This window comes from Panicum hallii, chromosome 9 (genome assembly GCF_002211085.1).
Source record: "Panicum hallii strain FIL2 chromosome 9, PHallii_v3.1, whole genome shotgun sequence".
Lineage (NCBI taxonomy): Eukaryota > Viridiplantae > Streptophyta > Magnoliopsida > Poales > Poaceae > Panicum > Panicum hallii.
Genome location: NC_038050.1, coordinates 63,066,411 through 63,083,893, shown reverse-complemented (window position 1 = coordinate 63,083,893; position 17,483 = coordinate 63,066,411). Strand labels below are relative to the sequence as shown.

The window sequence follows — 17,483 nt, the reverse complement described above, 5'->3', positions numbered from 1 at the left end:
GTAGCATGACATAGGACTCTCTTGTGTTACTAATTAAATTTTCTCTAGTGTTGTGAGTTTTAGTTTTAAACCGCCTATTCACCCCCCCTCTAGTCGGTGTTCTTGATCCTACAAGTGGTACCAGAGCTAAGTACTCCATTAATTGCGGATTTAACCATCTTAGAGTAGAACAATGACTAGTGATAATGGAATTCATGTTGGGAAGCCACCGTTCTTTGATGGGAATAATTATGATTATTGGAAGACTAGGATGTCGGCTCATATCAAAGCCATGAGTAGAAAGCTATGGAGAGTAGTAAATGATGGATATGTCATTTTGGATTCAAAAAATTTATCACCCCTAGAAGAGGAAAATGAGATACTCAATGATCAAGGGGTCAATGTGCTCTTTAGTGCCCTTGGTGTGACCGAATTTAATAGAGTCAAGAGTCTCACAAATGCACATGACATATGGGAAAAGCTCATGGAAATTCATGAGGGCACATCAAGTGTGAAAGAGGCCAAGTTATATTTGCTTAAGGGCAATTTTAGTAAATTTACCATGAAGAAGGATGAGAGTATAGCCGAGATGTTCAACCGGCTAAATGACATTGTGAATGACCTCAAGGGACTTGGATTTGAGGTACCGGATGCGGATTTCAACCACAAATTTCTTAGATGCCTTCCGGAGAGATATGATACAATTGTGACCTTGCTTGTAAGGTCAAATGTGAAGACCGCAACTCCTACACAAATATTGGGAGAGGTTCTCACTCATGACATGTTCAAGAAATCTCAAGATGAAGCTCATGGGGGAGAAATTGATATGAAAAAGAAAAATGTGGCATTCAAAGCTCAAGATAGCAAAAAGGAAGAAGAAAGTGAGTGTCAAGAAGAAGAATCGGATGAAGAGATGGCTCTCTTTGTCAAGAGATTCAATAGAATGATGAACAAGAAGAACTTTGGCAAGAAAGGTCAATCATCAAGAAAAAATCCTTTTGTGAATAAGACATGCTTCCAATGTGGTGAAATGGGTCATATTAGTGTCAATTGTCCAAACAAGAAAAATGACAAGAAGGACAAGAAAAATGATGAAAAGAAGAAGAAGAAGTTCATCAAGAAGAAGAAGAATGGTCAAGCTTATTTTGTTGAGTGGGATTCCGATGCAAGCTCCGATGATGATGATGATGATGATGATGATGACAAGTCATCCAAGGGAGTTGCCGGGATTGCCATCAAGGAGGCTCCATCACTCTTCTCTACACCACATTGTCTTATGGCAAAGGGTGGTGCAAAGGTACAACAAGATGATGAACTTGATGAACTTTCATATGATGATCTTGTTGAAATGCTAAATGATGCCGATGAATTCATGACTAAAGAAAAGGCAAAGTTAAAGGAATTAAAGTTGAAGTTTACTTCTCTTCAAGATTCCTATGAGGAGCTAAAGACTTCACATGAGAATCTCAAAGAAACTCATGAGAAGCTTGAGGAAGCTCACAATGCTCTACTTAATCATAAAAGAAAAGCAACATTAAGCATTGGTGTGAGTTGTGACTTAATTGATGATAAATCATGCGATTCTAGTTCAACTAGTCCATCTTGCACCAAAATTGATGACTCATCTTGCAATGAATCTCTCATTATGGAAAATGATTTGTTAAAGAAAGAAGTTACTTGCTTGACTAATGATTTGAGAAAGTGCTATGATAGTAGAGCCATGTTTAATCATTGTTGGGCAAGTCAAAAGTTCACTTTGAACAAACAAGGGGTTGGATACATTTCTAAGAAGGGGAAGAAGGCTTTTGTGCACACCAAAACCATTTTTGTGAAGAATAGTGGTAAGTTATATTGTGAAAAATGCAAGAAGGTTGGTCATGTTGAGAAGAATTGCACCAACATGAAAGTCATATCCTTTGATTCTAGTTACATTCTTATGAGAAATTCAAATGGCAATGTTAGTGCAAAATTTGTTGGAATACCTATAGATGGTGCTAAAAAGAATGCCATTTGGGTGCCAAAAGTCTTGGTCACTAACGTTTAAGGACCCAAGAAAGTTTGGGTACCTAAAAGAGTTGTCTCTTTGTTGTAGGTAAATTACAAGTCCGGAGGAAGACATTGGGTGCTTGATAGTGGATGCACTCAACACATGACCGGAGATCCAATGATGTTCTCCTCTCTAAATGAGAATGTGGATGGCTATAGTGATATCATCTTTGGTGACAATAGCCGAGGCAAAGTCAAAGGTGTTGGTACGATTTCAATCTCAAGTGATCATTCTCTTTCAAACGTTTTATTGGTGGATTCTCTCAAGTTTAATCTCTTAGCGGTCACTCAACTTTGTGATTTTGGATATAAGTGTAGTTTTACTAAAGATGATGTTGTAGTGACTAGCTTGGATGGACTAAATCACATCTTTACGGGGTTTAGATATGAGGATGTGTATCTTGTGGATTTTGCTACTAAAGAGGCAAACTTGTCTACATGTTTGTTCACTCAATCATCTTTGGGTTGGTTATGGCATAGAAGACTTGGTCATGTTGGCATGAAACAACTCAACCGTCTCATAAAGCATGATTTAGTAGTTGGCTTGAAGAATGTAAAGTTTGAGAAAGATAAATTATGTAGTGCATGTCAAGCCGGAAAGCAAGTTGCAAATGGTCATCCCTCTAAGAGTGTCATGTCAACCGAAAGACCATTGGAATTATTGCATATTGATTTATTTGGTCCTACAACATATAGAAGTATTGGTGGAAATTGCTATTGTCTTGTTGTAGTGGATGATTACTCAAGGTATACTTGGGTTTTCTTTCTTCATGACAAAGCCGATACTTATGATATATTCAAGAAATTCTTGACAAGGGCCGAAAATGAATTTGAACTCAAGGTGAAGAAAGTGAGGAGTGATAACGGAAGTGAATTTAAAAATACAAGAGTTGAAGAATGGTGTGTTGAGAAAGGAATCAAACATGAATTTTCAACCAAATATACTCCGGAACAAAATGGTCTTGTTGAGCGGAAAAATAGAACCTTGATTGATATGGCAAGATCAATGCTCTCCGAATACAATGTTTCCGATAGTTTTTGGGCCGAAGCTATCAACACGGCATGTCATGCATCTAATAGATTGTATTGCCATAGATTTCATAACAAGACCCCATATGAGTTGCTCATTGGAAGGAAACCAAATATATCATATTTTAGAGTATTTGGTTGCAAATGCTATATTCTCAAGAAGGGAACTCGGTTATCAAAGTTCCAAAGCAAATGTGATGAGGGTTTTCTTCTTGGGTATTCAACTTGTAGCAAGGCTTATCGGGTCTACAATAAAACGCATGGCATTGTTGAAGAAGCATATGATGTTGAATTTGATGAAACAAATGGGTCTCATAGTGAACAAGAAAATCTTGATGATGTGAGAAGTGATGGCTTAAAAAATGCTATGAAAAATATGTCAATTGGTGATGTTAGACCAAGAGAAGAAGATGAAGGTGATGATGGTCATTCTATCTCTATTAGAGTTAATCCTTCAACTTCTATCTCAAATGATCAAGCACAACAAGTTGTACAAGATTCTAGTAATGATGATCCTCAAGTACGAGATCAAGTTGGTTCTTCAAGTGCAACTTCCCCATCAACTCAAGAACCCGTTGTTCCTCAAAGGACTCATCATATTCTTGCAAAGGATCACCCCGTGGATCAAATCATGGGTGATATTAGTAAGGGTGTCCAAACTCGATCTCGCATCGCTTCATTTTGTGAACATTATTCCTTTGTATCTTTTCTTGAACCTAACCGTGTAGATGATGCATTGAGAGATCCGGATTGGGTGAATGCTATGCATGAAGAATTAAACAATTTCATCCGGAATCAAGTTTGGGATTTAGTTGAGAGGCCTAGAAATTATAATGTCATTGGCACTAAATGGGTTTTTAGAAACAAGCAAAATGAAGATGGATTGGTTGTGAGAAACAAGGCAAGATTGGTGGCTCAAGGCTTCACTCAAGTCGAAGGTTTGGATTTCGGTGAAACTTTTGCCCCCGTTGCTAGACTAGAAGCTATTAGAATCTTATTAGCTTATGCTTGTTCTCACAACATAAAACTTTTTCAAATGGATGTGAAAAGTACTTTCTTAAATGGCAAAATTAGTGAACTTATTTTTGTTGAGCAACCTCCCGGTTTTGAAGATCTCAAGAAACCAAATCATGTATATAAGCTCTCTAAAGCTCTTTATGGTTTGAAGCAAGCTCCACGAGCTTGGTATGAAAGATTGAGAGATCTTCTTATTTCCAAGGGATTCAAAATTGGTAAGGTTGACACTACCTTGTTCACTAAAACCATTGGTAAGGATTTGTTTATTTGTCAAATTTATGTTGATGACATTATCTTTGGCTCAACTAACCCAAGTTTTTGTGAGGAATTTGGTGAAATGATGTCTAGGGAATTTGAAATGTCCATGATCGGTGAATTGAGTTTCTTTCTTGGACTTCAAATCAAGCAACTCAAGGAAGGCACCTTTGTGTGTCAATCAAAATATGTAAAGGATATCTTGAAGAAATTTGGTATGGAAGATGCAAAACCAATCAAGACTCCTATGGCTACCAATGGGCATCTCAACCTAGATGAGGGAGGTAACCCGGTTGACCAAAAGCTTTACCGCTCTATGATTGGTAGCTTGCTTTATTTGACCGCATCTAGGCCCGATATCATGTTTAGTGTTTGCATGTGTGCACGATTTCAAGCCGCACCTAGAGAATGTCATTTGACCGCTGTCAAAAGGATTTTGAGATACTTGAAATATACTCCTAATATTGGTTTATGGTATCCTAAGGGCGCTCACTTTGATTTGGTTGGATTCTCGGATTCGGACTATGCGGGGTGCAAGGTTGATAGGAAGAGCACTTCCGGTGGTTGTCAATTTCTTGGGAGATCGCTTGTCTCTTGGTCTTCAAAGAAACAAAATTCCGTGGCTCTCTCAACCGCCGAAGCGGAATATATTTCGGCCGGAAGTTGTTGTGCACAATTGTTATGGATGAAGCAAACTCTTCTTGACTATGGTGTGAAATTTGATGAAATTCTCTTGTTGTGTGATAATGAAAGTGCCGTGAAGATTGCTACTAATCCGGTTCAACATTCAAGAACCAAGCATATTGATATCCGTCATCATTTTCTTAGAGACCATGTGAACAAGGGTGATATCAAGATTGATGGTATTGGCACGGATGATCAATTAGCCGATATATTCACTAAGCCCTTGGATGAATCTCGGTTTTGCAAGTTGAGAAATGAGTTGAACATCATTGACTTCTCAAATGTGGCTTGAAAACTTGCACATGTGACATAGGGTTCTTCCATGCTTTCTTTGTTTCAATTTTCTGAATTTTTGTGGGATTTTTTGAGCCGTTTATGACTTTTCATGATTTCACTTCATTTATTTTTGAATTCTTGTTATAACTTGCTCATATGAGAGTTTGGAAGATTTTCATGCAAGATTTGAGATTTTTTGATTTTTATATGAGCAATGATCCCATATTGAAGTTGGAATTGTGAAAATTGGCTGAATTCTGAACAGATTGAAATTTGGTTCAGCGGACGGTCCGCGGATAAGAGGCGGACGGTCCGCGTTCGTTCACCAGAGACTGCAATTTACGCTGAGCCGCAGAAGTTATGACGCGGACGGTCCGCGTGCAAGTCGCGGACGGTCCGCAGGTCAAGAGAACTGTTCACCAGAGAGACAGCAAAGTTAGTTTTGGGCCGCAGTGTCACGAAGCGGACAGTCCGCTGCTGTGTGGCGGACGGTCCGCTGATCATCATGATTGGTCACCAGACACTCTGCAGAACTAAAGTCAGCAGTGAAATTTGGAAGCGGACGGTCCGCGGGTAAGGCGCGGACGGTCCGCCAGTTGACAGAAAGATGGGGCCGACCAGTGTTGCCTTATATTGGGCTGTCTCTTTCTTCCCTCACACCAACCCGAGACATTCTCTCCAAAAGCCCTCTCTCTTCCTCTCTCAAGCACGTGGGGAAGACTTCAAGGTCAAGGATTTTTGGCGTGATTCGCGGACAGTCCGAGCACATCCCCGGACTCTTCTCGTGATTCTTCATCATGTCCTCTCGGTATTTCGATGAATCCCTAACTCTTGTTCTTGGATTTACTCATTGGAAAGAGTTAGGGTTAGTTGCTCCGATCTATTTTTGGGCCATGGATTCTTACAAACAGTTGGGGCACTTTGTTCCTAAGGATGAGGAGATGGTGTAGTATTAATTTGGTTGGTGGATTCAAATCCAAACTCAAATTGTGGATGGATCAAAGTTGGGGCGACTGCTGTGTTCATGCGCTGAACAGATGCGTCGCGGACGGTCCGCTGGCAGCAGGCGGACAGTCCGCGTCTTGAAGCGGACGGTCCGCTTTTGTCACGCGGACGGTCCGCCCGTGGCCATTTTTTTCAGATATAATCAGAATTGCCTTGTTTTGAATATGGATTGGATATCTTGTTTTTGTAATTGTTCTTATGGTCGATTCTTGATCTCAGGCCACCTCGGAAGATTTTCAAAGCCTTCGCTTCAAAAATCAAGAAGGGTGGAACATCTAAGAGGCAAAGGGATGGTGATAATTCCGATGACTCGGACTATGCTCCTAATCCTAGTGACATGGCTGCAGCTTCCTCTGTGGGTGGTGTTGGTGATGAATCTTCAGAGGAGGAATTAGAGGATTCTGAAGATGATATTACTGTTTTGATGGGGCTAGATCTTCCTAGCCGACAGTGGACTGCTGAAAGCTATGCAAATGCCAGAGCAGTGAATCAGTTCGACATGCCTCGTGACACCAACATCCTCTTTTTCAGCACCAAGGTACAACAAGATGCTTACTTCGGTCATCTAGTTAAGAAAACTGTGTTCAAACATCAAACTATTGACCTGGGGTATATGCGATCACATCCTGTCATGACTGATCTAGTGGATAGATTTGAGGAAATGGGGTTAGCTAATTTTCTGCAACATAGATGTGATTGGAATGAAACAGTCATACGCCAGTTCTATGCCACTCTAGAGATTGACATGGTAGCTGGCATATTTAGATGGTCCACTGGGAAGAGAACATATTTTGCCACATTTGCTCAGTTTGCAGCAGCAAATCAGTTGGATTATGATTTCATCACTAGTGAGCAAAGCATGAATGTTATCTTAGAAAATCCTCTTGACGAAAATGACTACCCCATGTATTATGAGCCTGCACATCTTGGTATAGCCAGAACTTTTGGGGGGACTCAGGGTCTGAGGCATCATCCTGCAGTGATCAATAAAATTGCAAGAGTCACATTCATGCCTAAGAGTGGCAACAAGGACAAGGTTAGAGGGCTTTATTGGAATGTGATCTCTCATGTCATGAATGGGAATAGGATTGATGTCATTGCTCTCATCATGGATCAGTTGGCAGATTTAAGGCTTAATATGGAAATGAACTTGTACTTTGCTCCATACATCATGTCCATCATCAAGGAAAAGACATCATTTAGAGGTGTTTGTGAGTGCAAGCATACTCCCTTCCGGCCATTCAAGAATGACCATGCTTTTCTTATGAGGCCGTTGACTCCTTTCCCTGGAGATGCTGAAGCACAGGGGCATGGTGGTGATGATGATAGTGACGATGATGCTCACATAGGAGCAGCTGCAGCACAGCATGGCATGCCACCACCGCACTCTCCAGTACAGCCGCAGTGGGCTCCTCCAGCTGGCTACTTTGATCCTTACTTTGCATCTATGCAGGAGAGCCTATCCTCTCAGATTGCTGGGTTGACTAGTCAGATGCAGAGTCAGATGGACCTCAACTTCCAGAACATGCAGCAGCAGATGTTCCAGCCCATGATGGCTCAGATGCAGGGGGTTCAGGAGAACTTACACTCAGATATAGCTGCTCTTGATGCGCGCTTTGAGGATTTGCCTTCTTCTGAGCAGTTTGAGCAGCTTGAGCATAGGCAGCAGGATCTAGAGCAGCGCTTTGATACCTTCAGCACAGCTTTCACCGGGTTTTCTGACCACTTCTACTCAGTGTTCCCGGCTCCAGTGCCGCCTCCAGATTTCTACCCACACCAGCCGTTCTACCCACCACCACCTCCTCCGCCGCCGATGGATTGATCTTTCTGGCAATTGATGCCAAAGGGGGAGAAGGAGCTTTGGAGTGCTTTGATCTAGGGGGAGCTCATGGATTTCTCATGGAACTCATTCGCTTTTCGCTTCCGTTTGCCACTCATATCTTATTTTGTGTTGAACTTTATTGGATGGACTTATGTTTTATATCTTGCATGGATTTGGCTTGTTATTTGTGATGAACTATGTTGATGTACGCTACTTCTATTTACTTATGTTCATCTTGTGGTTGTGAGGCTATGGTAATCAAGCTAAAATTCATGTCATATATATTGTGTATCTTGTATGCCTCGATTTCCACTTGTAGGGAAAACTCCGTCAAAATGCTCATATATAAATATGTGTGCTCTGGATATTCATTCAAATTTATATGCACACATCAAGGGGGAGTTCTCTCTACTCATTGAACTTAGTGAACTTATTCATACATATTCTGAAATTTTCAAGAAAAATGAGTAAGTTTTTTCCAAAGTTCAATTTCAAGTTCTCTTTATGCCTAGCGTATGAAGTTGACTTGAACACTTTTATCACTCCAAAACTTAGTGTTGTCATCAATTACCAAAAAGGGGGAGATTGAAAGCATCTAGGCCCCTAATTCGTGTTTTGGTAATTAATGACAACGGTTTGTGGATTAACAATTCTTTTTGAGAAAATGAGTATAGGTTGATCCACGGATGAATGAGAGTTATTTGTGAACGTGTGGATTTCTGGAGACGATGAGAAAAGTTTGGGCTCAAGGCAAAGGTATAAAATAGGGTCTTTTGAATTTTACCGGTCACAAGGTGCTTAGTGGATGATAAGTGACCGGATTTGTTGGATAGATAGCCGTACTATCAAGAGGGGTCATGTACTCGTGCTTGACAGGTCTCTAGTGCCATTTTGCTCAAAATATCTAATGCATGCATGAGGGCTAACTACGCTTTGCCGGGTTTTGAAAAAGAACATTTTTGAGTGCTGACTGCTCAAGAGCGGACGGTCCGCCCCTTGGGTGCGGACGGTCCGCTACCGTTCCAGAAAGGCTTAGAGGGTTTATCTGGTGGCTGGCGGACGGTCCGGCCCTCCTGCGCGGACGGTCCGCCATTGTAACTCTTTCTCGTTCCAGAAAGGATGTTCTCTGGTCTGTCTAATTTGTGTGACCCGCGGACGGTCCGCTTCTGCGGTGCGGACGGTCCGCAGTCACTCTGATAAATTGATCCAGAAACATTGTTGTCTCTGGTTGTTCCTCTAGGTTGAACTGCGGACGGTCCGCCCCTTTGTGGCGGACGGTCCGCAGGCTAATTCCAGTATTGTTCCAGAGACCCTCATGTCTCTGGAGTTGTGGAACACTTAACCGCGGACGGTCCGCTAGTTGGGCGCGGACGGTCCGCCAGGGCTGTAACGGCTAGTTCTGACACGCATTTAATGCACGTTGACTCTCTGGCTTATAACGGCGGACGGTCCGGTTTTTGAAACCGGACGGTCCGCGATCTCGCAGAAAAGACTGTAACGGCTAGTTTTTGATGGGATGTCTATATATACCCATTGCCCGGCACTTGGGTGTTCTCTTGGCCATTTGGACTGCATTCTTGACTCTCTAGGGCTAAGACATCCCTCTCTCTCACACTCTTGCTAAGGATTTGCATTTTTGAGAGTGAGAGTGCTTCCTAGTGCATTGCATTTAGAGTTTGAGCTTTGTGGCACTAGGGAATCTTCAAGCAAGGATCATTGACTTGTTACTCTTGGGAGTTGCCGCTCCCTAGACGGCTTGGAGAAGGTGATTTCGTGGAGCTTCTTGAAGGAGATTGTTGAGAAGCCCCGATTTCGGTTGTGAGAGGTTTTGTGCTCACCTTGCCGGAGTGGTGAAGAGCAACTCTAGTGAAATCGAGGTGTGGAGCGGTTCCTTGTTTCTAGCCGGCTCAAGATCAAGAGGTTCTTGATAGAGGAGCGGTTAATTCTTGGAATCCACCTCAACGTGGATTAGGGGTGACCGGCAAGTCATCGACACCACGGGATAAATTTGTGTGTCAAGCTTGGTTGTCTCTCTTGCTCATCTTTATCTTTGTTTTACTTTGAGCAATTTAATTTATTAGAGCTTGAATTGTATCTTGTCACCCTAGGTTGCAAACCTTTTAGAGATTGTAGTAGCATGACATAGGACTCTCTTGTGTTACTAATTAAATTTTCTCTAGTGTTGTGAGTTTTAGTTTTAAACCGCCTATTCACCCCCCCTCTAGTCGGTGTTCTTGATCCTACAGGTGGGCCACCAGAAGCCAGCTCGATACGCTTTGCCGACTAGCGTGCGTGACGCTGCATGGTTACCGCATACTCCCTCGTGTATCTCTCGCAAAATGTCCTGGCCCTCCTGTGTTGTGACACACTTCATAAGCACGCCAGACCGTGCACCGCGTCGATACAGCCTGTCTGCGACTAAGATGAATCCCTTGCTCCGTCGCATGACGCGGGCGGCAGCAGCGCTCTTGGGATCCATCCCTTCCGGTAATACGAGATCTCGGATGAAGTCGATAAAGGGTCCTCTCCAGTCCTCGCCAACCAGCATAACCTCCCGTTCTGGCTGTACAGAGCCAGTACCGGTGGAGACCTGTGGTGAAGGGCTGATGGACGATTGCTTCAAATCTTGTACGAATACCCCTGCTGGGACTTGTGCTCGGGTTGAACCCAGCTTAGACAAGGTATCAGCGGCGACATTGTGCTCCCGTAGCACATGATGAACTTCTAAGCCAGAGAATTTGTTCTCTAGTTTGCGGACCTCTTGTACATAGGCCTCCATGGTCTCTTTGTTGCAGTCCCACTCTTTGTTGACTTGCTGGACGACCAAAAGAGAATCACCGTAGACAAGTAGCCACTTGATCCCTAGTGATATCGCCAAACGAAGCCCGTGAAGCAAGGCTTCATACTCGGCTTCATTGTTGGATACCTCCCAGAGGATTTGGAGGACGTACTTGAGTTGTTCGCCTCTTGGGGATATGAACAACACGCCAGCGCCACCGCCGTCGAGCTTGAGAGAACCATCGAAATATATGGTCCAATGCTCTGGCTTGTCGACCGGAATTGGAACTTGATTTTCCCTCCACTCTGCCATGAAGTCGACTAGAGCTTGGGACTTGATCGCAGTGCGTGGCTTGAAGTCGATCGACAAAGCCCCTAGTTCCACTGCCCACTTTGAAATACGGCCCGTGGCATCCTGATTGTGTAGGATATCCGTCAACGGGAAGTCTGTGGTCACGGTGATCCGGTATTGTTCGAAGTAGTGGCGTAATTTCCGTGAAGTAATCAGTATGCCATAAAGAAGCTTCTGGACTGCCGGGTACCGCACCTTAGATTCTGAGTGTACTTCACTGACGAAGTAAACAGGCCTCTGCACACCAAACGCATGGCCTTCCTCGGAGCACTCGACAACAATGGTACTGCTGATAACATGGGTAGTTGCCGCAATGTAAAGTAAGAGGGTCTCACCCGGCAATGGTGCTGTGAGGATCGGGGGCGACTGTAGGTGCTGTTTGAGGTCCTGCAGGGCCCGCTCGGCTTCCTCTGTCCAGTGAAATTTATCTTGGCGCTTCAAGAGCTTGAAAAAAAGGAAGTCCTCTCTCCCCGAGTCGGGAGATGAACCTGTTAAGGGCTGCCATGCATCCTGTAAGTTTTTGCACATCTTTGATTGTGGCAGGTGCCCCCATATCAGTGATGGCAGTGATCTTTTCTGGGTTGGCCTCGATGCCCCGGTTACTCACGATGAACCCGAGCAATTTACCCGAAGGAACGCCAAAAACGCACTTGGTCGGATTGAGCTCCATCGGTATTTCCGTAGGCTGGGGAAAGTTTCCTCCAGATCCGCGATCAGGCCCTCGGGACTTCTGGTCTTCACGACCACGTCATCCACGTAGGCTTCCACATTCCGGTGTAACTAATCAGCGAAGCACATCTGGATTGCACGCTGATAGGTAGCGCCTGCGTTTTTCAACCCGAAAGACATCGTCTTGTAGGCATAAGTCCCAAACGGGGTGATGAACGCGGTCTTGATTTGGTCTTCCTCCTTGAGAGCAATCTGATGGTATCCTGAATAACAATCAAGGAAACATAGCAGTACGCAACCTGCGGTTGAGTCGACTACCTGATCGATGCGAGGGAGCCCAAAGTGATCCTTCGGGCAATGCTTGTTGAGATCGGTATAATCGACACACATTCTCCATTCTTTATTCTTTTTCAATATAAGAACAGGGTTAGCTACCCACTCTGGGTGGATTACTTCTTTAATGAATCCAGCCGCGAGGAGTTTAGCTATTTCCCGTTTGATAGCCTCCTGTTTATCAGGGGCAAAACGACGAAGTCGTTGCTTCTTTGGTACAGCTTGTGGATACACATTAAGACTATACTCGATCAGCTCCTTGGGCACCCCTGGCATATCCGATGGTTTCCATGCGAATATGTCTCGGTTAGCCCGCAGGAAACTGACGAGCGCGAGTTCCTATTTGTCACCCAAGCCCGCGCTGATGATGGCTGTCTTGGATGAGTCGCCTTCTTGGAACTGGATCGACTTGAGAGCCACATCGCATGTCGGCTTGACGCCTAATTGGCTCACCTTCTTCGTCGGGATGTCCAGTTCGGCTTGAGAAAGTTGCTATGCGGCCGCGAGTACTTCTCCAAAAGCATCTGGCACGCAGGAAGTCGATGCATACTGGATGGCCTCTTGGTTGCAATCATAGGACTTCTTCAAGTCGCCTCGGAGCGTGAGCACGCCGCTGCGTCCTGGCATCTTGAGAAGTAAGTAGACGTAATGCGGCACCACCATGAACTTAGCGAGCGCCGGCCTCCCCAGTATAGCATGGTAGGAAGATTCGAAGTTGGCCACCTCGAACTTGATGAACTCGGTTCGGTAATTCTCCCTTGTCCCGAAAGTGACTGGGAGAACGACTGTTCCAAGCGGGTGCGCGGCATTGCCAGGGACAATACCGTAAAAAGGAGCCTTGCTCGGAGCAAGCATGTTGGTCAGGTCCAGACCCATCTTCTTCAGCGTACTGGCGAAGATAAGATTAAGTCCGCTCCCGCCATCGATGAGAACCCGAGTGAGCTTAACTTCTGCGACCACGGGATCCAGCACCAGTGGAAACTTCCCAGGCTCAGAAAAGCTGGTCCACTGGTCACTACAGGAAAATGATATGGGGACCTCCGACCATCGGAGTGGTCGTGGTACCGCCGGCTCGATGGATAGAATTTCCCGTAGCAGCAACTTCTGTTCTCGCTTGGAACAAAAATCTTCATCACCAACAAAGATAACATTAGGGGACTTGGAGGCATCCTGGAACTTGGCTGCCTCAGATTTATCTTCTTGGTCCTCGTCTTCGGGCTCTTTGCCCGTCGACTTGTTCTTCTTGCCGTTTCCAGGGGAGCCAAAGGTGCGCTTAAGCTGAAAGCAGTCGATCGCTGCGTGTTTGGAGTTGACGCACCATGGGCACTTCTTCTGCAGGAGCTTTTCAAACTGCTCCTGCGTGATCGACTTCTTGCCCCGCGAAGGACGTTCCACAGCCGCGACGAGATCATCTGGCTTGCGTTTTCGGGAAGAACCCGAAAAGTCCCGCTAGCCTTTGTCAGCCCGGTTGTCGTTGTTGCGCTTCTGGTTGAGGTCGGTGCATCTTGGAAACCTCTCGCGCATCTTTTCTTCTTGTTCGGACCAGTCGTGCATCATGTCACGTAGTCCTGCAACCGTCTTCGGCCTGTTACGCCCAAAATCACGATATATACCTAGGTCCGTTAGGCTGTTGTAGAAGCAGTCGATGATGTCCTCCTCCGTGATGTTGGCGATGGTGGCCCGCACGTCGAAGAAACGGCGGGTGTAGGACCGGAGGAGTTCGTTACGCTCCTGCTTGCACTGGGCGAGGTCGTGCCGGGTTCCTGCACGGGTTATCGCCCCCTGGAAGTTGTCGATAAAAACCTTCTTGAGGCCCTCCCAGGAGTCGATGGAGTCGTTGGGGAGGCTTTCCAGCCAGGTCAGCGGTGCAGGCTCCAAAGCCATCAGAAAGTAGACGACTTTGGTAGTGTTGGAGCCACCGGCCACCTCAATGGCAGTGGAGTAACAGCGGAGCCATTGTTGGGGGGCCTGCTTACTGTTATACTTGGTGATGCCGATCGGCTTGAAACCTCCGGGTACTTGTAGCTGTTGAATCTCATAGTGAACGCAGGAAAATGATTGCTGTAGTTAGTATCGTCCCGCTCAGCTACCACGCGTTCCCGTCGCCTCGAGTCAATGACTGACCGGACGTGGCGCCCCTCATTGATCTTGTGGCGAAGGTCCGGTTGTTGACGTGGGCGGTTGGGCTGCCTCAGGTTGTTCGCCGGAGGTGGCTGCCGCCTCCCTCCGGTGACCTGACTCCCACCCGCACCATCGTTGTTATTGCTGCGTTGGGTTCGTGGGCAATCGCCTGTTGTTCGACTTGGGGCCTGGCTCCGGCTATCTCCGACGCGCTCGTCCCCGACGAGTGATGCCGGGGCCTGCTGGTCCAGCTGGATCCATGCCCGTTGGGCGTAGCGGAGCGCTTGTCGAACGTTGGGATCGTTACTTCACTCGAGTAGCGCTGTTACCCGAGCGATGTTGGCCACAGGAGTCCTAAAGCCTCGTTCATCTGCGACGGCGAATTCAGCGTCGAGTTCGCGCTGTGCAGAACGTATGCGCTCGTTGGCCCGCCTTCTACGAACCGCACGAGCTCTGTTCCTGGCACGCCGCGCGTCGCGCTCGGCGTCGTTCTCGTCGACAGCATCGGCAGTGTCTTCGTCTTCTGATATCCCGTCAAGTGCGCCGATGGGGATGAGGGCATCGTCGTCCCCCTCCTCCGCCATCAGCACCTGGCGGGTTGTGAGTTCTTCAGAGGAGGCTTCGACTAGTTCACTCGAGCCCTCGGTGAGGGTAGCCAATGCCTTGCCCTCCTGAAAAGGCAAAGGTTCAAGGTGGGCTACCAAGCGGTCTTCATGTCCGAGTAGATAGGACAGATCCATCCCCTTCCAATGAACGATTTGTCCTTCGGAGGTGGTGGTGATCATCAGCCCACAAGTGGCCAGGTGATCCTCAGCCCCCCGACATGCGGTGGCATCGGAACCCCCAGCCTGGAGCAAAGAGTCCAAGTCCTTCTCCAACGCGGAGAAAGGAACAGTAGTGACAGACTCTGCCTCGGTTTCCCTGGCAGAATCAAAAAACAGCAACTCGCCGAGATTGTCGACGAAATTGTCGAGCCCTGCGGCGGATGTCTTCGGCTTGATGGCATCGACGACGACGTGCCGACGAAAATCGTCTGCGCTGTTGGCGACGCAGACCCACGAGCCAAAAACGAACATCGTGCCCTCAGGGAGCACGGGACTGAGGAACTTGAAAAGAACCATCGAGTTCTCCAGGGGATCTCTGATGCGCCCCCCTATCTGGCGCGCCAACTGTCAGGTTTTATCCGGCTGCCCACCGAGGGGTATACCCAAGGTGGTAGGTTTTGGGTTGGGATGCGCCGAGATCAGGAACTCGAAGGTGCAGACAACACAAGATTTAGACAGGTTCAGGCCGCAATATGCGAAATGCCCTACGTTGATGTTGATCTGGTGATCTCGGTTTTGAGGGGGTCCCTGCCCGCCCTTATATATCCGGGGGGACAGGGTTACATGAATCCTAGCCTGATACTAGCTTAGGAATCGTACTCAAGTACAACTCGAGTAGTTTCCTTCTGTATCGACTAGTTCTACTCCGCATGCGGGTAGAATACAACATAAATAAGGTACAGGACACGTCCTATCCCCTAGCCCAATATGGACTCCTTGATGTACACAGCCCCGTGGCTCCGGGCCTGACAGCGAGCTCCCAGCTCCTAAAATGGTTAGGTACACCGATTACCTTTCACCAGAATGACCACCCGGACAACACGGCGGGGGTCAGCATCCTCCCCGTGGTTGTGACCCCCACAATCTGCAATCTAGGGGTGGAAAGAGAACTCGTTGATGGGGGAGCAGGTCTGAACCTCCTCTCCCCGAAGGTGTTCCACAAGATGCAGATCGGGGAACGCAAGCTGCTTCCATCGATGCCTTTCTATGGTGTCACTGTTTGGAAGATGATTCCCCTGGGTCAGGTTGAGTTGCCCGGCACGTTCGGAGAACGGGTCAACTTTCGCACGGAGAACGTTGTCTTCAGCATGGCGTACTTCGACCTCCCCTACAACGCCATCCTCGGACACTCGACGCTCGCCAAGTTCATGGCAGCCGTGCACTATGCATACATCACCCTGAAGATCTTGGGGCCTTCCCGGGTCATCTCCGTCAAGGCGGATGTCAAATGGTTGGGGCATTGCGCCGAGAGGCTCTACGAGGCCATGGAGGCCATCTCCCCGGACGACGGTGAACGCCTAGAGCCGTCGGCACCCCCCCCCCCCCCCCCGGCTAGGCAGCGGATCATCCCCGATGATGCGACCCTCACTAAGGCAATCCGCCTCAGGGACGATCCTGAGAAGACGGTGATGATTGGAGCACAACTGAGCGAAAAATAGGAAAGCGCACTTGTCTTCTTCCTCCGGGCTAATGCCGACGTGTTTGCGTGGAAACCGTCAAATATGCCCGGAGTCCCCAGGGAGGTGATCGAGCACCGCTTGGCTGTGCACCCCGAAGCACGGCCCATCCAACAGAAAGTTCGGCGTTAGGCACCGAAGAGGTAAGACTTCAGCCGCGAGCAAGTGCGGAAGATGTTGGAAGCGGGCTTCATCCGGGAGGTTTTTTCATCCCGAGTGGCTGGCCAACCCAGTCATTGTCTCGAAGGCCAACAGCAAGCTCCGCATGTGCGTGGACTACACCGACCTCAACAAAGCCTGCCCCAAAGATCCTTTTCCGCTACCCCGCATCGACCAAGTTGTCGATTCCACGTTGGGGTGCGACCTCCTTTGTTTTCTGGATGCGTACTCTGGGTACCACCAGATAAGCATGGCAAAGGAGCACGAGGAGAAAACTTCGTTCACCATGCCGATGGGAACCTACTGCTCTGTCCGCATGCCCTTCGGGCTCAAGAACGATGGGCCGACATTCCAATGGACTATGCGTCTTACCTTGAAGGACTTGCAGATGTAAGCATCTAGGCCCTTAAGGTATGTTTCGGTGATTAATAACAACCATTATTGTGACTAATGAGTTTGTGCAAATTTTTAGATCATTATCGCTCATTTGGTTATATGTCAAAAGAGGCCCCTAATTTTCATTATTCAAAAAGGCGATCTCGGCATTCAACTCAATAATATGTCAAGACTAAGGATCTTTCTAGTCCTAAGTGTCATAAGGTTGAGAAGGACACTTAGGTTAGTATAGGTTTTATAGTTTTGTAGTGATCTCACTATTAAGAGGGGTTTAGGCTTAG

At 46.8% G+C, this 17,483-nt stretch overlaps 1 protein-coding gene across 1 annotated transcript; it reads left to right on the top strand.

Moving 5' to 3' along the window:
- Nucleotides 1–15,670: 15,670 nt before the first annotated feature.
- Nucleotides 15,671–16,629, top strand: LOC112873325. Its single transcript, XM_025936308.1, has 2 exons — nt 15,671–15,694; nt 15,994–16,629. The coding sequence occupies exons 1-2, from the start codon at nt 15,671–15,673 to the stop codon at nt 16,627–16,629; spliced, it is 660 nt and encodes a 219-aa protein (XP_025792093.1).
- Nucleotides 16,630–17,483: the final 854 nt, after the last annotated feature.

Excerpts from the sequence above, each read along its gene's own strand:
- LOC112873325 (XM_025936308.1), top strand. The coding sequence starts at position 15,671 with ATGCCCTACGTTGATGTTGATCTG. Across the intron at positions 15,695-15,993 it reads CCTACGTTGATGTTGATCTG|AATGACCACCCGGACAACAC; the intron begins GTGATCTCGGTT and ends ACCTTTCACCAG.